At 41.0% G+C, this 21,506-nt stretch overlaps 1 protein-coding gene across 1 annotated transcript in view; it reads left to right on the forward strand.

The window, feature by feature from the left end:
• The first annotated feature begins 97 nt into the window (after positions 1-97).
• The window catches only part of MACO1 (macoilin 1), a 52,460-nt gene continuing 31,051 nt past the window's right edge, over positions 98-21,506 (forward strand). Inside the window, exons 1-4 of the mRNA XM_074934357.1 lie at positions 98-251; positions 15,957-16,098; positions 18,168-18,294; positions 20,625-20,748. Of these exons, the coding sequence (XP_074790458.1) occupies positions 172-251; positions 15,957-16,098; positions 18,168-18,294; positions 20,625-20,748 (473 nt within the window). The 5' untranslated portion in view covers positions 98-171. The remainder of the gene's footprint in view (positions 252-15,956; positions 16,099-18,167; positions 18,295-20,624; positions 20,749-21,506) is intronic.

Below are 21,506 nucleotides of genomic sequence, written 5' to 3' on the forward strand. Positions count from 1 at the left end.
GGCGCGGCGTCTGCGCGCGGGGACGCGGCGGGGAGGGACGGACCTGAAATTATTTTTATTTCTTTGTTTCCAAGGGGGGGGGAGAGAAAAGCGGAAAAAAAAAAAATCTGCCCGGCCTCGACTGGTGGCGCCGTGAGCCGGGCGGGTCCGAGCCAGCGCGGGGCCGGGAGGATGAAGCGGCGGAGCGCGGACTGCAGCAAACTCCGGCGGCCGCTAAAGCGGAACCGCATCACCGAGGGCATCTACGGCAGGTACCGGCCGGGCCCCCGCCGCCCTGCCTCGGCCGGCCCCTCGTCCCCTCCCCCTGCCGCGGGTCCTCCTACCCCGCCGTCCCTCCCCGCCCCCTCCCGCCGGGCGCCGGCTCGGGCTCCGCTCCGGCTGGCCCCTGCGCTGGCCCCGGCAGGACCCTTCCCCCGGCCCGGCTGCCTCCGGCCCCAGCGCCGCTCGCTCGCTCCCCCTCCCCCGCCTCGGGCTCCCCATTCCCGGCCTGTCAGTGGCCGCCCCTCCCCCCGGCAGCTAGCTCCCCACCCACCCAGCCGAGGGACGCGGCCTGTCAGGGCGCAGCACCCCCGCCCGCAGCCCGGCTCGCGGCGCCTCGCGCCCCCCTCCCCGGCCTCACCGCGGGCAGCGGGGTCCCGGCCGGCTCGGCAACCGCCGCTAGGCCGCACGCTGGGCCCGGGCGGGTCGGCTTCCCGGGGCCGAGCCCGAACGTCGCCGCCTCGCGCCCCAGCGCTGAGTCCTCCTGCCCCGTGTCTTCTGCGAGCCCCCCATCGCCTCCCTTCAGCCTCCTCCTAGCCCTCCCCCCCACCTCCCCCCAGCCCCCCCTACTGCCTTCAGCCTCCCCCCAGCCCCCCATCGCCGCCCTTCAGCCCCCCTCCCCCCTGCTGCCTTCAGCCTCCCCCCAGCCCCCCATCGCCGCCCTTCAGCCTCCCCCCAACCCCCCTCCACTGTCTCCCTTCAGTCCCCCTCCATCCCCCACTGCCTCCTCCCTTCAGCCTCTTTCCAACCCCGCATCCCCTCCCTTTAGCCTTCTCCCAGCCCCCCCACTGCCTCCTCCCAGCCATCGCCTCCCTTCAGCCTCCTCCCAGCCCTCCCCATCGCCGCCTCCCTTCAGCCCCCCACTGCCTCCTCCCAGCCATCGCCTCCTCCCTTCAGCCCCCGTCTCCTCCTAGCCCTCCTCCATCACCTCCCTTCAGCCCCCCCACCACCTCCTCCCAGCCATCGCCTCCTCCCTTCAGCCTCCTCCCCCATCACCTCCCTTCAGCCTCCTCCCAGCCCTTTCCCATCGCCTCCCTTCAGCCCCCGGTCTTCTCCCAGCCCTTTCCCATCGCCTCCCTTCAGCCCCCGGTCTTCTCCCAGCCCTCCCCCATCGCCTCCCTTCAGCCCCCCCACTCCCCCAACTGCCTCCTCCTCCATTGCCTCTCTTCAGCCTCCTCCCACCCCTCCCCCATCACCTCCCTTCAGCCCCGCCACTGCCTCCTCCCAGCCCTCCCCCATCACCTCCCTTCAGGTCCCCCCTCAGGTCTTCTCCCAGCCCTCCCACATCACCTCCCTTTAGGCCCTACCCGCCTCCTTTCAGGTGCAACCATACTTCTTCCCCCCCCCCCCCCCACTGCCTCCTCCCAGCCCTCCCGCATCCTCTCCCTTCAGCCCCCCCCCCGCCTCCTCCCAGCCCTCCCCCATCGTCTCCCTTCAGCCCCCCCCCCCGCCTCCTCCCAGCCCTCCCCTATCGTCTCCCTCCAGGCCCCCCTCGCCTCCTTTCAGGAGCTCCCATACTTCCTCTCCCCCCTACTGCCTCCTCCCAGCCCTCCCCCATTGTCTCCCTTTAGCCCCCCTCCCCGCCTCCTTTCAGGGGCTCCCATACGTCTTCTCTCCCCCCATCTTCTCCTAGCCCTCCCCCATTGCCTCTCTTCAGGGCTGCGCCCCCCCCTTCTCCCAGCCCTCCCCCATCACCTCCCTGCAGGGGTTCCCATACTTAGCCTCCTCCCAGCTCCCACACATGCACATTGTCTCCTCATGCCCACCTCCTTCACACATTGTCTCCTCTCAGAGCCACACTCCTCCCTTCAGGACCCCACTCTCTACTCAATTGTCCCCTTTCCTCTCATAACTCCCCCCCACCCCCACACATAGACCCTTCTTAGAGCACCCCCAGTGCCTCCTCTCAGACGTTCCCTTCCCCTCGCATTGCCTCGTCTTCCTGCTCAGGGCCTGACCCCCTTTCCCTTCCTCAACAACTGCCCGAGACCTTTACCCTCCCCCTGTCCTTTTTACAGACTTAGTTGGGATGCTGTTTTGTTTCTATGTAGTGGTTTTCCCCCACCCTATCCTTTTTGTATAAACCGGGGTGAGGGTGATTGGGGTGGGTGGGAGCTGCTGCCTAGGGTCCTGTTGGTGCTAATTGAAGGAAGCAACTGGGGGAAGGGGATTTGTTCAGAGTTTTTGCACTCCTTTCCCCCATATTTATCCTTCTGGACCATTACATCTGTGGTTCTCAAACTTTTGTACTGGTGAATCCTTTCACATAGCAAGCCTCTGAGTGTGACTCCCCCTTATAAATTAAACACATTTTTATATATTTAACACCATTATAAATGCTGGAGGCAAAGCGGGGTTTGGAGTGGAGGCTGACAGTTCGCAACCCCCTGTGTAATAACCTCATGACCCCCTGAGGGGTCCTGCCCCCCAGTTTGAGAACACCTGCATTACATGGTGTAGTGAGGGGTTTAGTATAATGTGCATAGTTCGGGGGGCTGTCCGGCTCAAAACTAACAATTGGGTAGAGTTGTCCACATACCTCAAACAGAGCAGAATAATGTGACTTCAAGAGGTGTAATGTTGTAGATAACTTTCCATAGCGGTTTGACAGCATGAATTTGCATGAGTGGCATTGTGGATGCAAAGTTTTGGCGGACGGCAGCATCTAACATGTTAGCAAGGTTAAGGAGTTATTGTTTTTCTGTAGGGTATAAAACCTCCGCTAGACAGAAGTGAAATTGACATATCACTTACTATGATGATCTTATACTCAGAGAATTTTATAGGACTTATAAAGAAGCATTTTGAAGAGTAAATTGGCTTACTTTAATCAGAATTAGTGCAAATTGTTTTCTTTAAAGGGACTGTCAATTTAAAAACATAATTCTGTATAAAATCTTATAAGAAACACCTAAGTTTAGTGTACCTGAAAAAGATGAGAGGAATACTTGTTTCTTTTTCAGTTTATTTATTTTGTGCTTTTGACAAGCTTTTATAATCAGTTTCACTGTTTCTCCTGTTTGTGTGGGGATTTTTTAACAACAGAGGAGATGGACATTTTTAAAATATAAGAAGGTATGATTGGGTAAATAAAAAAAAAATGGTAGCAGCCTCAGGTGCAGTCCATGAAACTGACTTAACTCATTTTAAAATTTTTTTACTAGATTACAAGTTCATATGTCCCTTTTAAACTCGTAGAGTTTTTTGGTGATAAACATGAGTCATACATTAAAACTAGAGTAAGAAAATCTCAGATCGAGAGACCTGTTGACGGTGCTTTACTGTAAACAGTAACATATTTTGGCTTGTGTTCATTAGTGTGTGTGTGTGCTAGAAATATGATTTTTACAGAAAGAAAGGTGAATAGGTAGAATGGGTTTCCCCTTGAGGTAGAGTCAAGTACTACCAATATATTTGGGCAAAAACTGAATGACCATAGAATTTGGTTAGAGTATTAGATATTTTGGTGCTTGGGAGTAACTGATGGACACTCTCTTTTGAGGGTGAGGGGATTGTCAGGAGGTATTTTTTGCACATGATACTTCCCCCTTCCTCCCTGATAAGGGTGTATTTGCCCTCCTTTGTCATAACCCTAATATACTAAAGAGCTGTGTCTGCACAGAACTTTTTTATTAACATTTTTATTAAAATTGTGGAGCTGCACCACTAGTAGAAAAGATTGGAACGTTTTTCATATGAAGTCATGTGTCATTACTGCTCAGAGTAAATCTAGATGACTTGGTGGTAAAAAAATGCCAGCAGCTGCCAGCACCTTGTCCACGTTAGAACTTCTGGCTGTGGAGCTGAAACAGTGAGAAACTTTAAGAAACAAGACTTGCTAGACAAATAAAGGTAGATAATTTGGTCAAGAACAGTTCTGAATATGCTTGCATTCCATATAATGGCATGAGTCTTAACTTGTTAAATAAATAGCACTAGTTTTATTTTAAACTTTAACTTTAAATAATAATTCATTTGTAAAGATGGAAATTACAAGAATATATGTACTACTTAGATGGCAAAAGGCACCTGACTTTTATGTGGTGTGAAATAACTGCATGGAACTGACGTGTTCCATATATGATACACATCAAAAAACCATAGAAGGTCTTTTTGAACAGCTGTTTTGTAAAAACATGTTTTAATCTTAAATTAACTGTGCTCTTTAAAATACTCTTAAGTTATACTTTATTTGCATATTAAACTTGGTAGCTTCCTTAAGTGGACAAGACACTGTCAACTAAAGCCCTAAACAATTAGGAGAAAACAACATTTTTGAGCTAGTGAGAGAGGGATGTCAAATTCAGGTACACAGCAATTATACAGTTCTTGACTAAGAGAGAAAATGATCGTCTTGAAACACTTATTGTTGAAAATCATGAGCTGTGATAATATATCATTTCTATTTATAGTTCAGTTGAGGTCTGTATGTGCAGTAGGTTGAAGATCTGAGCAAATGTGCATAATATCAACATTAGCTTTACAAAAGGGAACCAATTCAAAGTGAACTTTGATATCATGAAATTCCCACAGAGTTTTGCTTCACTTCAATATGCAAATTGTGATTATTCTGGTTATAGTGACCCTCTGCTTAAAAGAAAGTTGTTCTGTGAGAAATAGCGTCACTATAAAAGGGTTCCTTTGTATTTCTATATTTGGTTGATATCTGAAATCCCTTATCTATAAATCTTATTTACAAATAGTATACTGGCACTTGTTTGCTAGTTTAAGAATTTCTTAAACAAATTTTTCAGAAAAAATATAGATTTGTTACTGCTTACTTCATTGGATTCTTTTGATCCATTCTCTGTTTAGTCTCTTGTTCATGTCAAATTGACTGAAAATCTAAGGACAATGTTAAATGTAGTAGAATAACAAAATACTTTATTAATTGTTTCAGAGTGTCTATTCTTGAGCAAAATACCATTTGGAAGTTACAAAGTAATTTCATCTTCTGTTTATAGATAATATTTAGGGAGCACCGTCTATTGGAAAATAGCTTATATATAGGCAGACCCTTCTAGAATCCTACGATCAGTTGCTTTTAAACAGAGAATCAACATTATATACCTTCTCTTACATCGGAACAGATTTGGGGGGCAAGGAGATGGGATGGAATATTGGGTGGGTGGTTGCTTTTTTAAAAGAATCATACACAACTATGCTAGCTGTAGGTGTATCTCCAATACAGAGCATCACATTTCTTGTAATAATTGTTTCTCGTGGAATTCTTTGTTTTACACTTAGTGTTTTCATTTCATATTGATATCTTCTGTTCTGAAAATTCAGACAGCTTCAAAGTACTATTCCAGGAAGAATAGTAGGCTAAGCTAGTGTGGAGGATTTGCTGCTTTGGTAACCTAATCAGCAAGAAGTGCTTTATATGGAATGTTCTTTCCTTTTTCCTCATCCCTTCTCTTGTCTCCCTTCCCTCTTACCATTTTCACTCATAGTTCAGTATATCCTGATATTATGTAAGTAGTCTCTGATGTGACTTGACAGAGTTCTTAAACTTTCAAGATTGGTAAGCAATATCTGTGACCCGCCTAAAAAATGGCAATAATCATTTTATAATATCCGGATGATAACTTAATAGGTTTTAGAGTAGCAGCCGTGTTAGTCTGTATCCGCAAGAAGAAAAGGGGGACTTGTGGCACCTTAGAGACTAACAAATTTATCTGAGCGTAAGCTTTCGTGAGCTACAGCTCACTTCATCGGATGCATGCATGCATTTGTTAGTCTCTAAGGTGCCACAAGTACTCCTTTTCTTAATAGGTTTTGTGTTTGGTGAAATGGAGCCCCCAAAGCTGATAGGTGAAACAAACAGACCATTGAATACATCCTGACTCTATTAAAAACAAAAAACCTCCATAACGCAATGTTGTCTCCTCGATTTTGTACAGCAACCAAGTGTCATTTATAAGACTCCTGCTCACCTAAGTGCTCAAAGCAGCGATTTTGGTAAAGTGAAGTTTACCCTTGTATGCAAAGAGAACATACTCACACAAAGGAAGAAGAGGGGCCATTCTTGTTCAAAAGGCAAATTGTTGCTTTTAATCTATGTATGACTATGTCTACACCATTTCAGCAACCCAAGATTTTGCAAAATTATTAATGAATTTAGTAATTGTTGCATACTATGAATATTTCTCCATTTGGCTCCTGTTCATGGTTTAACCTCTCTGAGCTCATTGGCAAGACCCCTTACTGTGTTCACACTTAAGTTCCCCTCAAAGACACACTTCTGCCCTGCTGCCTATGCAGAATCTAGTTGACTTTTATTAAGAATCTCTATTTGTTTTTCCCCTTCCACTAACCACTGTCTGTATCTGGTAGACTGAGTTCTTTGAGACAGGACTCTGTCTTCTTGGTGGTTTGGAATGTGCCTTACACTATTATTAATATTTTAATTTATTATACCAGTGGCATCTGAAGGCTCCCAACCAGGGTCAGGATCCCTTGGTGCTAGACATTACCAAAAATAAACAATGATAGCCTATGGTTATTCTTGGATTTGGTGGCTGAACACGAATAATATCATCTAATTGTTAAATATCTGGGATGAAATTGGAGAAGAGAAAACTAAAATTAAGTAATGGTCAAATGGAAAGGACTGTAAGCTAGTTTTGAGGAGATGGGTACAATGGTCCCTATGTTTGTTTTTTATAAAGATATTCCGATAAACCCAACCTTTATGATAACACTCAGACAGGTATTAGATTTCAATATGAAATTTAATCTGGAATACATTTGAATTTTTGTTAAAAATTTAACATGAAATTATACTATTTATCCTTCCAAATTTCTGAAGAGGACATGGTGGTTAGTACTTATACGTACCTACATTTCAGGAAGTTTAAGGTACTCATTGGAAGCTGTATAGTTTAGTGAGTACATGCTAGACAGTTGGAACAATTAAAATTTGGTGATTCTCTCATCTCTCTGCAGTGACTGTTTCTCAGTTTTACAGATGTTGTGGAGCCCCACGATCAATATGTTTTCGGCAACAGAAAAGGAATTTATTTCTGCATAAATACCTTGTAGAACAGACCCTCAGAATTGTCTAATAGTAATTTACATGTGAAAATGTGAACTTCCTGTCTCATTGACTGAATACTATGTTTGCACACTAACACTTGTGCAATATTCTTTTACTTAACTAATTAGTTTAAATGTTTAAGGCCTTTAAAATATGGAATTAGTGATGTGTAACTGTACTGCATACAGTGCTTTTTCTATTGTTCATTCCATACATTAAATCAGCTATTTGTGCCTCAGGCCTTCAAGAAAGGCCCATTAAACTCTCAGTCTTTGAGCTGGTCTCCTCTTGTTTTTTTCCCTCTCTGCAATTTTCAGCAGTTGCTCTCCTGCTTCTTCCTTTCTACTGTCCTTTCTTTTCCTTTTTTTCCCCATTTACTCTGGTTCTTCATGTCCGATTTGAAGCTACTTCGGGCCATGATTAAGTGCTGTGTAGCATGGTATGCTGGCACAGTTGCTGGCAGCTTTGTGCTTGTGTACTGCAACGGAAGCTTCAGATGCCAATGGTGCAATCTCACAGTTTAAAATGATCATTGCTTCTGAAGTACTGTGATAATCTGGACAGGCTAAAACTCCATCAGTACTATGTGCAAATGTGATAGTTGTGTGCTGTATTGCAGGATTTACTGTACATTTGAAAAGAACTTCACTACAATTTAAGCATACTGTGTTCCCCTAAATCTTCCGGTCAACTTTCTAGAGAAGCACTTGCTCTTTTATTTTTCTATGAAATACAGTCAAAAGTCTGCATTTCCATTTTTTTAATTACCTATTCCCTATTTCACAATCTTTCTTGAATGGATCAGGTCTTTTACCCTTTGTACCGCACATATATTAAAATCTTCTTTATTAATCAAAGTACTCATTGCAATTTGACACTAACTCTTTTTACCTCTCAAGTTTTTTTTCTGTTAGGTTGCTGTTTCTTGGTTTTTAGTAGTCCTCCCAAGCCTCATTCTTTCTTGATCTGTTTAAAATCTTTCAGCTTTATTGCTGATACTGCTCATTATATCCCTACTTAATCATGTTGATGCTTGATACCAGTTTTATAGCTGGTTAAGATTTGAGATGAATTCCAAATGTACTCTACAACTGGTTTAACTTCCTCTTCAGCTGACTTTCCTTATATATCGTGGAATTCCAAACAACTTTCCCTAAAGCATTTTGTATACATTCAGTGTTGGCTTTTTTTAAATACCATATATTGCCCTCAATCACAGGCATTTCCCTGGGCTGCCAGCCACAGGAATGTTTAGGAGGATGTGTATATGTCTGAAATCTTCAAGTGGGTAGTGAGAGCGCCACATGTGAAGAGGGGACAATATGTGCCTCTGATTGTCCAATACTTTTGTGCTGCTTTTCTTGGTGGTATGATCACTTTTTGATAAAATATTCACTATATTCTGTGTTCTGCCTAACTTCTAATTTGGCTTATATCCAAGTGTTAAGCCTTTGACTATGCTGGCAGCTCAATAAACTGTGAGGAAAAATGGTACGTTCTAACTCAAGGAATATGGTCTCATTTTAGGCTTTTTTTAATACATAAAGATTCTTCCCAATGATGATTTAATCTGGCACTTTTTAATAATCATCCTTTAACAGGAAAAACATTTCCTGCTCACCCTTCTCAAACTGCCCTGGAGGTCTGTAACAAGCCAACAGGACTACCTTTTTTGACCTTAACTTAAATCCAGATCTCAAATACAATTGGGCTTAAATTTAAATGTTCTACTATGTCATCCCCAATATTACAGGTAATATTGTTTCCCTCTGCATATGTGTCTCATTCTGCACACATTGCAGTTCCTCTACCTGCTTTACTTTTACCTGTTCTGTACTTTGATATTTTCAGCTAAGTTATTTTCTGGGTCTGAGTGTGTCTATTTTTCCAATAATATCATACTCATTGCTGAATGCATGCCTCCAGTTCAGCCATCGTATAACATTTGCTTCCAGAATTTCTGTAAAAGAGATGTAACTTTTCCATTTCATCTTCCCTTACTCTCCTTCTTCTTATACACAGATTTTCTCCATCTGATGCACTGATTTAGTACCAGGGCAGATCCCTCTCTGGATTCTTCAAATATCTCTTCCGTATTGTAAAACATTTTCCTTACACATTGCCATATTAGCCTCATTCTGTTTACTTCATGCCATTTATATGTATTCTGTCCTGTACTCTTGTTTACCTGCTGTTCTCCTTATACGCATCTTGTCCCTCCCCATTCTGTATCCCTTCTCTCCCCAAATCACCTTTGCACATATAAAGCGTCTTTTTCATCTGAGAATCTCCATTCATATTTTCTAACTATGCAAAGTATTTTGGCTAGACTCGGCTAGACAGGCTTGAGATCTTGCTGACTGACTCTGTGATCTCTGTAGTAATTCTGCATAGGTGCTGCAGTTCACCTCTCTGAAGCCTACCTCTGCATTTGGCACTTTGCCAGTTTCAAGATGCCTTCCAGTCCATTGTGATGTGTGAGTCAGACTGCAAAATGAAACATGCCATCAATTCTGGTAAGATTCACTTTGCCGCCTTGGGGACTCACAGATCATGAAGGAATAGAGTGGACCAGTGTAGCTTGCTATTGCTTTGGATTTTGTGTGCACTGCAGATTGTAATATAGTTCTCACCAATTATTTTGGACATTTTTTTACCTTGCAGCACCCACACAATGCAGTGGTGTAGAATAGTCAGGAGAAAATGAAGAATGAGCAAATAAGGGAGCAGCTCCGGCACTTAGGTTAATTCTTCTGAATTTTTTCCTTTTGAAAATCTAAAGGGAGAGAGACAATTAATGTGGGGTTTGGAGTAAAACTACATGTTCATTGTATGAGTATACTAGTAATCAACCTTTTTATTGGGTTTGCTATACTGGATCAAGTCACTGGTCCTTTATGGTCAACACTTCCATCTTTTGTCTTTACCCCCTCTGGCCTTCCACTGTATAATTAGACCGTATGTCACTTTTATAGGGAAAGCCCTGCTCTTGTCAGTTCTTGGGCAGATCGCTGATTTCAGCTTTTTGTATGATGTAACAGACCAGAAAATTGAATATCTAAAATGCAGGGTAATTATCTACAACCAATTTGAGCATGAGAGTTCTTAATATAGAAGAGAAAAACCAACTTGGGGAATTAAAATGGGTGCGGGGTGATGCATTTGAGTCTAAGGTTAGAGAGCATTTTTCTATGTGATAAATATCTGTAAGCGAGGATACTGACACAGCAGCTATCAAATTGGAGAGACGTGTGGATGTGCTTAGAAAGATCAATGAATATGAGAGGGTCATAGATAATAAATGGCTGATGCTAGACACCAAAGGAATACCAGCTGTCTGACTTGCAGGATGTGCATATTGGAGGTGAGGCACAGTAGGGATAGTGACTAAAACAGTGAGAGAATGTAAAGAAGAATAGTGTCCAGAAAATATCAGAGCTTGAAGAGTACAAACGTTAAGGCAGTAGAGGGAAATAGTACAAAGCCAAGGAAAGGAAAAGAGCAATTGAGAAATATTGTTAATAACACCATAATGGAATAGTATTTTTGCATTTTTGTCATAAAGCTAACAGAATTGTGATTCGCCTACCAGAACAAGAGGTCATAGCATATTTTTTTCTAATAGAGCTTAATTTTACATGTTTCAGAGTAACAGCCGTGTTAGTCTGTATTCGCAAAAAGAAAAGGAGTACTTGTGGCACCTTAGAGACTAACCAATTTATTTGAGCATGAGCTTTCGTGAGCTACAGCTGAAGTGAGCTGTAGCTCACGAAAGCTCATGCTCAAATAAATTGGTTAGTCTCTAAGGTGCCACAAGTACTCCTTTTAATTTTACATGTACATCCATGGCTATTTGAGACATTTAAAGCGTACGGGCACACCAGCATATAGGGGAGAGCACTGTTTGTCTACTTAGCCCCTCTGATTTGGGTGACAAAAACTGTTAAGTAGACAATACAATTTGTCAGGAATAGCAAACATAGGTACACCATATCTGGGTGGAACAAGGGCATGCAAGGGTTCAGGTACTCTCTTTTTACTCCTAAGGATCACTACCATCTGGCCTACTAACTGGAAGAAATCACCAGTGTCAAAAACAGGATTAGTTTTCTGTCACTCTTTTTAACCCCCAGGTAGGATCATCAGAATGTGCATGTATGCCTCTAATGTATATTGTGTGTGTGTCAGGCATATTTAGAATATATTGTACAATGATACTTCTGCTTTCAAAGGCAGGTATTTCTTGAGGCCCATACAAGTGTATAGCATCCCCTTTTTAAAAGAATAACCCCTTTGCATTCCAGTCTTATTTGATGAAGCTCTTAATTATCTTGAGTCCCTTGGAACAACAATATACATCTGAAAAAATAGACTTTTTAATATTGGTGTGAGCAACCTTATTATATATGTTACATTGTAAGAGGTCCTCTTAAAAAGATGGGGAAAGTCAGCATGACTTTCAAGAGTTAAATGAGTTTTAATGGCTGTAGTCCAAAGCTCTGCATCAGAAAGCGTTTTAACTCAGAGACACTAAATAATTAGTAGATTTGCATTACATTTGGCAAAACTAATTTGTTAGAGAACATGTCCATTATTATGGACTTCAGTTGCTGAAAAGTGCGCACTGTTTCAAATGTCTTTTGTTTCCCAAACAGTGCTATGATGGGGCAGTCAGGTACATTTGGATTGGCAATGGATATTTTTGTATGTCATTCTCTTTCTTGACTGAAAAATTAAAGTATCTAGGAATGGAATTCTCAAATAACACACCTAACCTGAGCAATTACGCTTGTGTCCACCCTGCACATTGAGGTCACCCCCCGCCCCCACCCCCAGCCTAACCCCAAGTGCAGTGCATGCCCTCCACAGCTGTTTTTTCCAGCCTAGTAGCTATAATAACATCTGCATGAGGGTTCCTGGCTGTTGGATCTGCTTAAGTGCAAATCCAGTGATGTATTCAGAACTGCCATGGATGGTATCTGCTTCCCTGGCACATAAAGTTTAGAGGTTCTACTACAAAACCACAACACCTGTCTCCCCTCATACCTGAGTATTGCAGAGGTTCTGTGTCATGGAGGGTCTTTGTACAGGTCCTGTGTCAAAGGCTGAATTTAACCCCAAAAGAATACAACATAGTGTACAGCCAAAACCCACCTTACCAGATACTTTTTTAAAAGAAAAAAGTTGAAGTTATGAGATTTTTACAGTCATGCTGCTGCTCTGCTATCCTCTGAGGGCGTTATTTGAGTGCAATGCTATTAGCAATGCTGCAGTCACCTAAGAAATGTTAATCTCCTAGGTTAATGCCCTAGCATTTCTGATTACTTTATTAGGATCATTTTAAAGTTGTATTTAAAATGTATGGAAATATTTTCATTCTGTTGTGTAAACACTTCAACCATAGATACAGGAAAATGTTTTTGAAATTGCTTTTAAAATATTGTTTTTATAGTAAAAAGTTGCATTGCAAATTGACTTAGTCCTGGGATAGACAATGTTTCGGGTCATGAAGCTTCTTACCTCATTGCCTATTAGATTTCTATATATCTTGTTTATAAATCTCTTGTTAATTCATTTGAATGGGACTAGTCGCAGTGAGTAAGAGTTGCAGAACTGGGCCTTTAGTAGGTAATCCAATAGCATATTAGGTGAGAAGGGAATATCCACAGTTCCTCTGCTCTCCAAGGACAGTGGAGTGAAACAGAAAAGACCATGAGGATTCAAAAATGTCACTTTCGCATCCCACAGAGTAATTTGATTTAACCATATGAACCCAACCATTACAAGAAATTAAGGTGGAGGAAGTATGGTGTTTTCCTAGTCTTAAATCTTGGAATCTGACCTAATTGTAGAGGTAAATTGTATGATGCATCACAGGAATGTACAATGTACCTATGTATGCCTGACACCTTTCACTTTAGCTCAGAAGTGGGCAAACTTTTTGGCCTGAGGGCCACATCTGGACATGGAAATTGTATGGCAGGCCATACATGCTCACAAAATTAACAATTCAGAGATATTCAAATAAAACATATTTAATAAAGATACATTTTAGTGGAAATAAACATAAACCCTTACTTACTATTATAAATATACCTTCATAACAATGTATTACAATAATTAAACCAAATTAGCCCCCTTTCCACACTTGGATGTTTCAGGGTGTGAGGTGCATTTGGGTTATGCAGCTGGAGTAACATGCGTGCCCTCATGCCCATCACGCAGGTCCTGAACACGCGGGAGCGCCAGGTGGAGCGGGGCAAGCCCCCAACCCTGCTTCCCGGCGAGAGCGCCGGAGCAGGGCAATGGAGCTCGAGGGCCAGATTAAAAGGTCTGATGGGTTGGATGTGGCCCACGGGCTGTAGTTTGCCCACCCCTGCTTTAACTCAGATGGACCCCATGGTGTACAAAGGGAATATTCCTCTTTTAACTTGCACTAACTTACTACTGGAGTATCTTCACGCTCATTCATAGTGCAGAGAATCCATCTCTTCATTCATATAAAAGGGGATGAATTACGTAATGTATTTCTTTGTATAGTACCAGCTGACTACTAGGCACTTTACAGACAAGTGTGCGTGTATGGATGTGGGAATCTGATTACTGCATACCTGTGTGCAAGCTTGCATTTCCTACTGACACCACTATAATCACTTCCAAAGTCCTTTAGCATTTTTGTTGTGGTTAGTAGATTAAAAAGAAAGTGCCACTCTTCCTCCACACCACAGTCATTCCATGGCTGCATACATTTGAAACTTCAGCGTTGCTATTTAAAGAATTACTGAAATGGTTACAGGTTGTAGGTTTCTGAGATGCACAGAGGGTTGTCTTGTTTAAAATCGTTGCTAATAGAGGCTCTCCAGGGCATCATCATCTTTGATGTACATAGCAAAAAGATGGGCAATTGCTCAGTAATTAGCCCAGTAAAAACTGTAGGTGGTGCACTTGTGGCACCTTAGAGACTAACAAATTTATTTGAGCATAAGCTTTTGAGCGCTACAGCTCACTTCATCGGATGCATGTGTCTGATGAAGTGAGCTGTAGCGCTCAAAAGCTTATGCTCAAATAAATTTTAGTCTCTAAGGTGCCACAAGTACTCCTTTTTTTTTTTTTTTTTTTTTTTTTTTTTGGCGGATACAGACTAACATGGCTGCTACTCTGAAACCTGTAGATGGTGCCTTGCTCTAGAAAAGAATAGTTCTTAGAGACTTGGTAAGCAATAATGGCTTCTCTTTCTGTGATGATTTGCTTCATCACCCTGAGATAAGAACATTGTTGAATTTTAATGAAATGGAATGAAGTGATCTACCTGATAGGCAACAAGCTCAGTAATTTCCACCACTAGCTCTTCAGGGCTAACCGGTATTCAGTTGCTTGTAACCCACTGCTTATGTGTAAATTTGTTCTTCACAGAAGCTTTCTTCTCTGTATCTTTTATCAAGACTTATGTAACTTCCCAGATAATATGAATGGCTATGCACAGTACAGAAACTTGAGACAGACAGTCCTACACAACATCGCACGTGTGTTAATTCTTGGCTGTTTCTCAGTAGACATCCCAGGGCAAAGTCCCATTGAGCTTGCTGACAGTGAGATACAGAGAAAGTGACTGCTTGAGGATATCATGGTAGAGCAGCTCTCTGTTTAAAAAAATTATTTATTTTATGTATATTTATACAAACATCTTATTATACAAGTTAACATAATGCAGTAAGAGGTCATATTTTGAGGTAATGAAGCAAGATAATGGAGCTCTGATTTTCATTGCCTCTGGTACTCCTCACCTTTCCTTCTGCCAGCTTCACTGATGTAGCAGAACATATTAATTAATATGGTAACACTTGTGAGAATGACCTAAATAAGCACTTGAGAGGCCACTCAGTGTTTGTCTCAATATTTTGAGACCTGTATTGTCCAGTGGTTAAAGTGTTGGACTGAGAGTCAGGAAATATGGTTTCTTTTTCTGGCTCTTTCAAAGCCTGTGTGATTGTGCTTCCATATTCCCATTTTTTAAATGGACATCTTTACTGTAAAGAGTATTATGAAAAACAATACTTTGGCAGTTTGAAATTGCAACAGAATTCCTTATTGGTTGCCTGTCTTCAATTTGTATGATGCCATGTGAGTTCTAAGTTGTTAACATTGTAACTGTGTGTGCACACATGAGAGAAAGAGAGGACCAAACTTCTGCAGCACTTTCTTGGGGAAAACACAGAAAACTACATGTCCTTTGCAAGCAAATATGAGAGAGAGAAATAGAAAAAATGTGGAGCCTTTCAGCCATGACAACATTCATTTGAATGATAACCAGCTGCTTACAGAACTTCACTTTTATGAAAAAAATGATAGAGTGGTAAAGAAAGAGGTTGGCCTAAAGCATTTTGTAACAGCAATAAAAATTTCCTTTTCCACCACTTTGTAAAAACAAAAATTCAAAAGCATTTTTTGTAATTTTAAAGATTCCATTAGCCCAGGCCAGCTTGTGTTTGAACAAACCTCTATTTTGTGTTATAGGTGATCAATCTCATTACAGGAAAACCATTATAAGAAAAAAGCATATGGTACATTTCTTTTGATCAGAACAATATGTTCTCTTGTTGGCATCCCACTCTTCACCAGAAGTGTTGAAATTAATATCAGTTGTCTTTTTTCTTTACAGTACGTTTCTGTACCTGAAATTCCTGGTGGTGTGGGCACTAGTATTGCTGGCAGACTTTGTCCTGGAGTTCAGATTTGAATATCTGTGGCCCTTTTGGCTTTTCATCCGGAGCGTTTACGATTCGTTCAGATACCAGGGTTTGGTAAGTATAAAAGAAACTGATTTTTCTGGTTCTGATAGCAAATACCCTGTAACAGTGGAGGAGTTCTAGGTCTCATAGCAATGGAAAAGTTCCATGAACCCTCATACAACCAACTCAGCATGTGTTTACTGATCATTGCTCTTGAGAGAAACAGTGGTCTAGCAGGGAGGGCACTAGCATAAGACTTCAGAGACCTGGGTTCAAGTTCCTTCTTTGCCACAGACTTTGTATTTTGCCTTGGGCAAATCATTTAGCCTCTCTGTGCCTCAGTTTCCCATCGGTACAATGGGAATAATAGTGCTTTCCTACCACACAGGGGTGTTGCGAGTATAAATGCATTATAAAGATGGTGAGGCCCTTCGGTACCATGGCAATGGGGCCATGTAAGTACCAAAAAAATAAACTGTTGTTATCCTCTTGTCTTTTAAGAAGCTCAGTCTATTGGGAATAGCTTTTAGGTTCTGGTAGTAGATTGAAAGTTAGCTTTGTGTTAAAATGATATTTAGATTGAATGCGTGGCTAGTCTTTTGTTTTGTACTTTCTATGTGTGTCTGTCTGTCTGTCTCTCTCCTCCCTATCCACTACTTGAAAAGTCGCAAGCCTTGTAATTGTGCTGCAACTGCCTCAAGTTGATTCCTTTGTTGTAGGAATCTGGCAGCCCTTTAAAAATTGAAGATAAATAGTGAAATCTAAATTCTGTGTTTAAATAATCTGTGATGTTCCTTACATGTGTATGGAACGTGGTGTTTAAAAATATGGGCTAGGGTTTTACAAGATGCCTTTGGGAGTTAAGTGCCCAGCTCTAATGAATTCCAATGAAATTTGGGCTCTAACTTCCTGGGAAATCCCAGTCATGGCTCCTAACTTGACACTGTCCCTTTAAGTTAAATTGGCTCAAAATCCACATTTTACTTTACTTGACCTTCCCTAACAGGAAAAGGATAACAATATGTAGGATTTTAATCACAATTATTAAAAATAAGTAATAGCCATCCACTAATATTAACTCATAGTTGAAAGTAAGGGAAATAATTATAAAGTATAATTTGTTTTTATGTGAACAAAAGTTATAAAGGTTGGTGGGTTTTTTTACTGAGGATTATATATTTTAAAAGTAGCTGAAAACTATTCTTTTAATGCAAATTGTTACTCAACATTGGTTAATCTTTATCTCAAAAACCTTAGGAGTATATTTCACCTTTTTAAGTGCCCACAGCACCTGTTAAAGGGGCAGTTATGCCCATGGGAAGAGAATATATTCCTTTAAATTATAATTTGGTATTTATAAATCACTTAATGGCTTTAACATTTTTATTTCCCAAAGGCTAACAAGGCTTTTTGCTGGTTCATGTGAGAAACAAAATCTTGCTGGCCTTTCAGTTGTAGTCAAATAACTGCACACCTCAACTGTAATGAGGCATGAAGTCAAAAGCCAAGTGTCTCCAGCACCTCAGAATAGGAATGATCTCTCAATTCTGAGCTCCAGAACCGGGGAAGCATCATACCATATTAGACTAGTGGTCCATCTAGGCCAGTGTCCTATCTCGCAGTGGAAACAAGGAAAGTTTTTTCAGAACTGCTGTCAGTGATTTGGCTTATGTGCTGAAGCATCAGGATTTATATCCTTATATATTTTTATCCCATTAATATAATCTGGATGTTCTCATCCGTTTACATACCTAATCCTTTTTTGTAAGTGTGGTATCACAAAATGGCATTGTTGACATCAAGAGGATAATATAGTAATGCCAAGGCCTGTCAACAGCACAGTTGAAGTCCTACTTGCAGCTGTGTTCACACACACTGATTTTGTTTGAAGATCTGCTGCCAGAGTGGATAGGACGTACACAGTTCTGAGTTGTGTGCTGTTTGTCACATAAATTTATCAGTTAGAACCTTCATTAGCCAATCAGATTGCTCTGTCCCACGTTATAAATAGTAGTAACCTTTTAATGTTGAAATAACCCGGATGTCATCTACGCTGTACTTCATATTTAGCATATAAAGCAGTAGTTTTCTCTGGATTATAATTGAACCATTAAGATGCTTTCTTTTTTCCCTTTTCTCAGGCCTTTTCAGTATTTTTTGTTTGTGTAGCATTCACATCAAATATAATATGTCTGCTCTTCATACCAATACAATGGCTATTTTTTGCTGCCAGCACGTATGTATGGGTACAGTATGTCTGGCACACAGGTAGGTCAACATTCTTTTAGTTACAACTTATTAGTTAAATATAAATCTTACCATTGCATTGCAAAATTCAGAAATATAGTTTCTGTGATTTATTAAACTTATTTTTTCAGCTAGAGTTGTGCCTTCCATTTGTTTCACAGATCTGTTTTGTGTCCCTTTTTTATGGGAATGAATTAATTTAGTTTCAAAATAACCTTAACCCAGTGACTTGTGTTTGAGATTTCTTTGTATGCACTTTTTTTTGTAAATAGTAAGACACCTTAACTAGTGGCATGAAAAGTGTATCTAGAGGAGTCCCCAGAACAGCAAAAACTAGCTCTGAATGCCTGACCTTGCTGCATAACTGTTGTAACTCAAGAAATTTGGAGCACTAATAAAAAACAAACAAACTGGAGTTTAGTGAAACAATACTAGCACTGTTTTTGCTATTTGGATTAGAGCTGTTTAACTGAGAGATTAATGATGAAGCAAATGTTGTTTCTTTCCCCCCCTTCACTGGTAAAAATAAAATGCTTACCAGAATATGCTATGTACCTTTTTATTTAAAAGATTACTTTAGCTAGCATCATGGATATTTGCAGGTTAAAGCACTTGTCACAATAACTATTTTTATTGCAAGGACAGTGTTGCTGACTCCAAGCGTTTAAAAAAGAGTCAGACTGCAAAAAATCATGATTGGTTTAAAAATCCTCTGAATATTTTAAAAATACATTTTGGGGGGGTTTATTTGGCTTCTAAGCCTTTAGGGTGCACTCTAAAGTTTTCAAAATTTTCTCTACAACCATGAGGGCTAGAAACTTTTTTTAATGAAAGTGGAGATTCTCACCTAATTACATACAGTACCTCAAAAAGCTGTACCTTAAAAAAAGCTGTTTTAAGAAAAACACCAAATAGCACAAGATGTCAGAAAATCACAAGAGTTAGCAACACCGCAGTGATCATTTCTCAGCCCACCGGTGGAGGCAGCATCTTGCCAACAATTTTAATCATTTGTAATAATAGCATGTGGGAGCCCCGTGGAAGAAACTGAGAACCAGTTGCTGCCCATTTTTAATAATGTTTTAAACAATCCTAAAATAACTCTAGGATTTAAAAAATATTTAAAATGATTGCCCAAAATTTTTCTCGTCAAATGATGTCCCTTTTCAGGAAGATGGTTGCCTCTGCCAGTAGACTTGGGAACCCTAAAGCAGTAACTTAAAGGATAGCGTGAGCTTTCCCTATTGAGATCATTTAAAATGTTCCAAGAGTTGCATGGAATTAATTCATAAAACACTTGCAAAGTCAATAGCGGTTCTGTGGTTAAATCCAAATTCTTACTGGTGATTGCTGAGTCAGACTGTCCATCAAATATGGCTGTATCCAGCATGTCTGGATAACCCTAAAGTAGTGGCTCTTCCCTGTTGAAATCTAGCTGGAACTCCCTTTCCATTTAGCAGTTGTGGGCAGGGAGGATGGTGACAACTCCCCTGGAAGTTCATGACCTCCAGGTTGAGAATCCATGCTCTAAAGTTGCATCCATGTAGATGGAAAGCTGTGTAGTAAACTACTGCTGGATGATATGGATGGTCGACAAAGAACAAAGCGTATTTAAGGTAACAGATTACAATTTAAATTGGCCTATATATCAGATTAATAACATTTACAAGTGGCAAATTCTGTTTTCTACTGGCCAAGGAAAGTTATCTCCCTCACTTTGTATGACTCCTAATTGCACTAATGAAAGAGTAAAATGTGAGAGTAGTGCAGAAAAAAGTCATCATGGGCTCCCAAATGCTCAGCCAGTCTAAAATGTGTGTCAAGGAGACTGCTGCCTGCATTTGGGGAAGGAGCTTGGTCTATTGAGTAACCAGTGTTCTGCTTACCCGCTCACGTCTTCTCAGCGACCAAATTTGTTCACATGTATTATTTTAGTCATATTTACATCAGGTGCTAAGAGGTACCTAAATGGGTATTCAGTCTAATTTAATAACCTTGATACGAAGATCATAAAGTATAACATGGCCCCAAAGTTCTGCAGTGTTTCTCATTTGGGCTCACCCATATTGTAGGGGTTTGGGCAAAGGTATCTCATCAGATACATCTTTCTGTTTTATTTTTCTGAGATACCTAACATTTGAGTCTAGATGATAAAGCAGAGCTTTAGAGCTAAAATCTTAATTAAAACATCTTTTTAGTTTTTTGTTTTGCAAGAGCTAGTCTTTATTTAATTCCATATTTACATCAGGCTTGACTAACTTCCTTTTGTTTGAATCTTCTAAAGGAATAACTTAAAAGTACTGGCTGTCTTTAATGTATTGCTGATGCTTGCATTCCTCTTTTCTCCGTAGAGAGGGGTGTGTGTTTGCCAACAGTATCGCTGTGGATACTTTTTGTTTATATTGAAGCAGCAATTAGATTTAAGGATCTCAAAAACTTTCATGTAGACCTTTGTCGTCCTTTTGCTGCACACTGGTAAGTGTTCCTTCCCTTCTCTTATTTGTAATGAATTTTTATATAACTGCACAATATTAATAAAACTAGCTAAATGTTACAGCCAAAATTACCATCAAGAGGAAAAAACTATCAAGCACATTAACGACACAGAGATGAAGTACAGATGACATAAAAGGCAATAAAAATAGAGAATAAGCAGATGCAGGAAATAAACAGAGGACTGGATTCACTCTAGGACTTAAACACCTAACTGTCACTTTCGGCACCTGAATCTCAGAATCGGGTCCCACTGGGATTCACAAAGACCCTGCTCAGCTGCCACTCAACCTTGTAGGCACCTAAACTTGCTCAGCACCTAATTTTTTTCCAGTGAAAGCTCCCTAGGTGACTGACTGTTTCCTTCTCTCAGTATGTGCACTGCAGCCCCTCTCCAAGCATCAGGATGCCTAAGCCGCAGTGTAGTGCCTGAACCAGGGCAAGGTAGGCATTTGGCTGTCTAACTTGTCGATGTGTCCCAATCCAGTAGGTGTGCTCAGGTGAGAGAAGAAAGGGAGGGGAGACAGCACCAGAAGATCCTTCTCTTAGTAGTAAACTTGGTGCCATCGTACAAATTCATGGTAAAATTTATCACCATTAGCTGTCATTAAATATTTTAGACATAAAGTGAGATGAAACTTTATCCAGATGCAACAAACACATTTGGAGACAGTTTGCTTGTGAGATGGAGAGAATTACAATATTACAAAGAGATCTATACCATTTCTTGAAACTTTTTC

The sequence above is a fragment of the Natator depressus genome, chromosome 19 (assembly GCF_965152275.1).
Source record: "Natator depressus isolate rNatDep1 chromosome 19, rNatDep2.hap1, whole genome shotgun sequence".
In the NCBI taxonomy this organism is placed as follows: Eukaryota; Metazoa; Chordata; order Testudines; family Cheloniidae; genus Natator; species Natator depressus.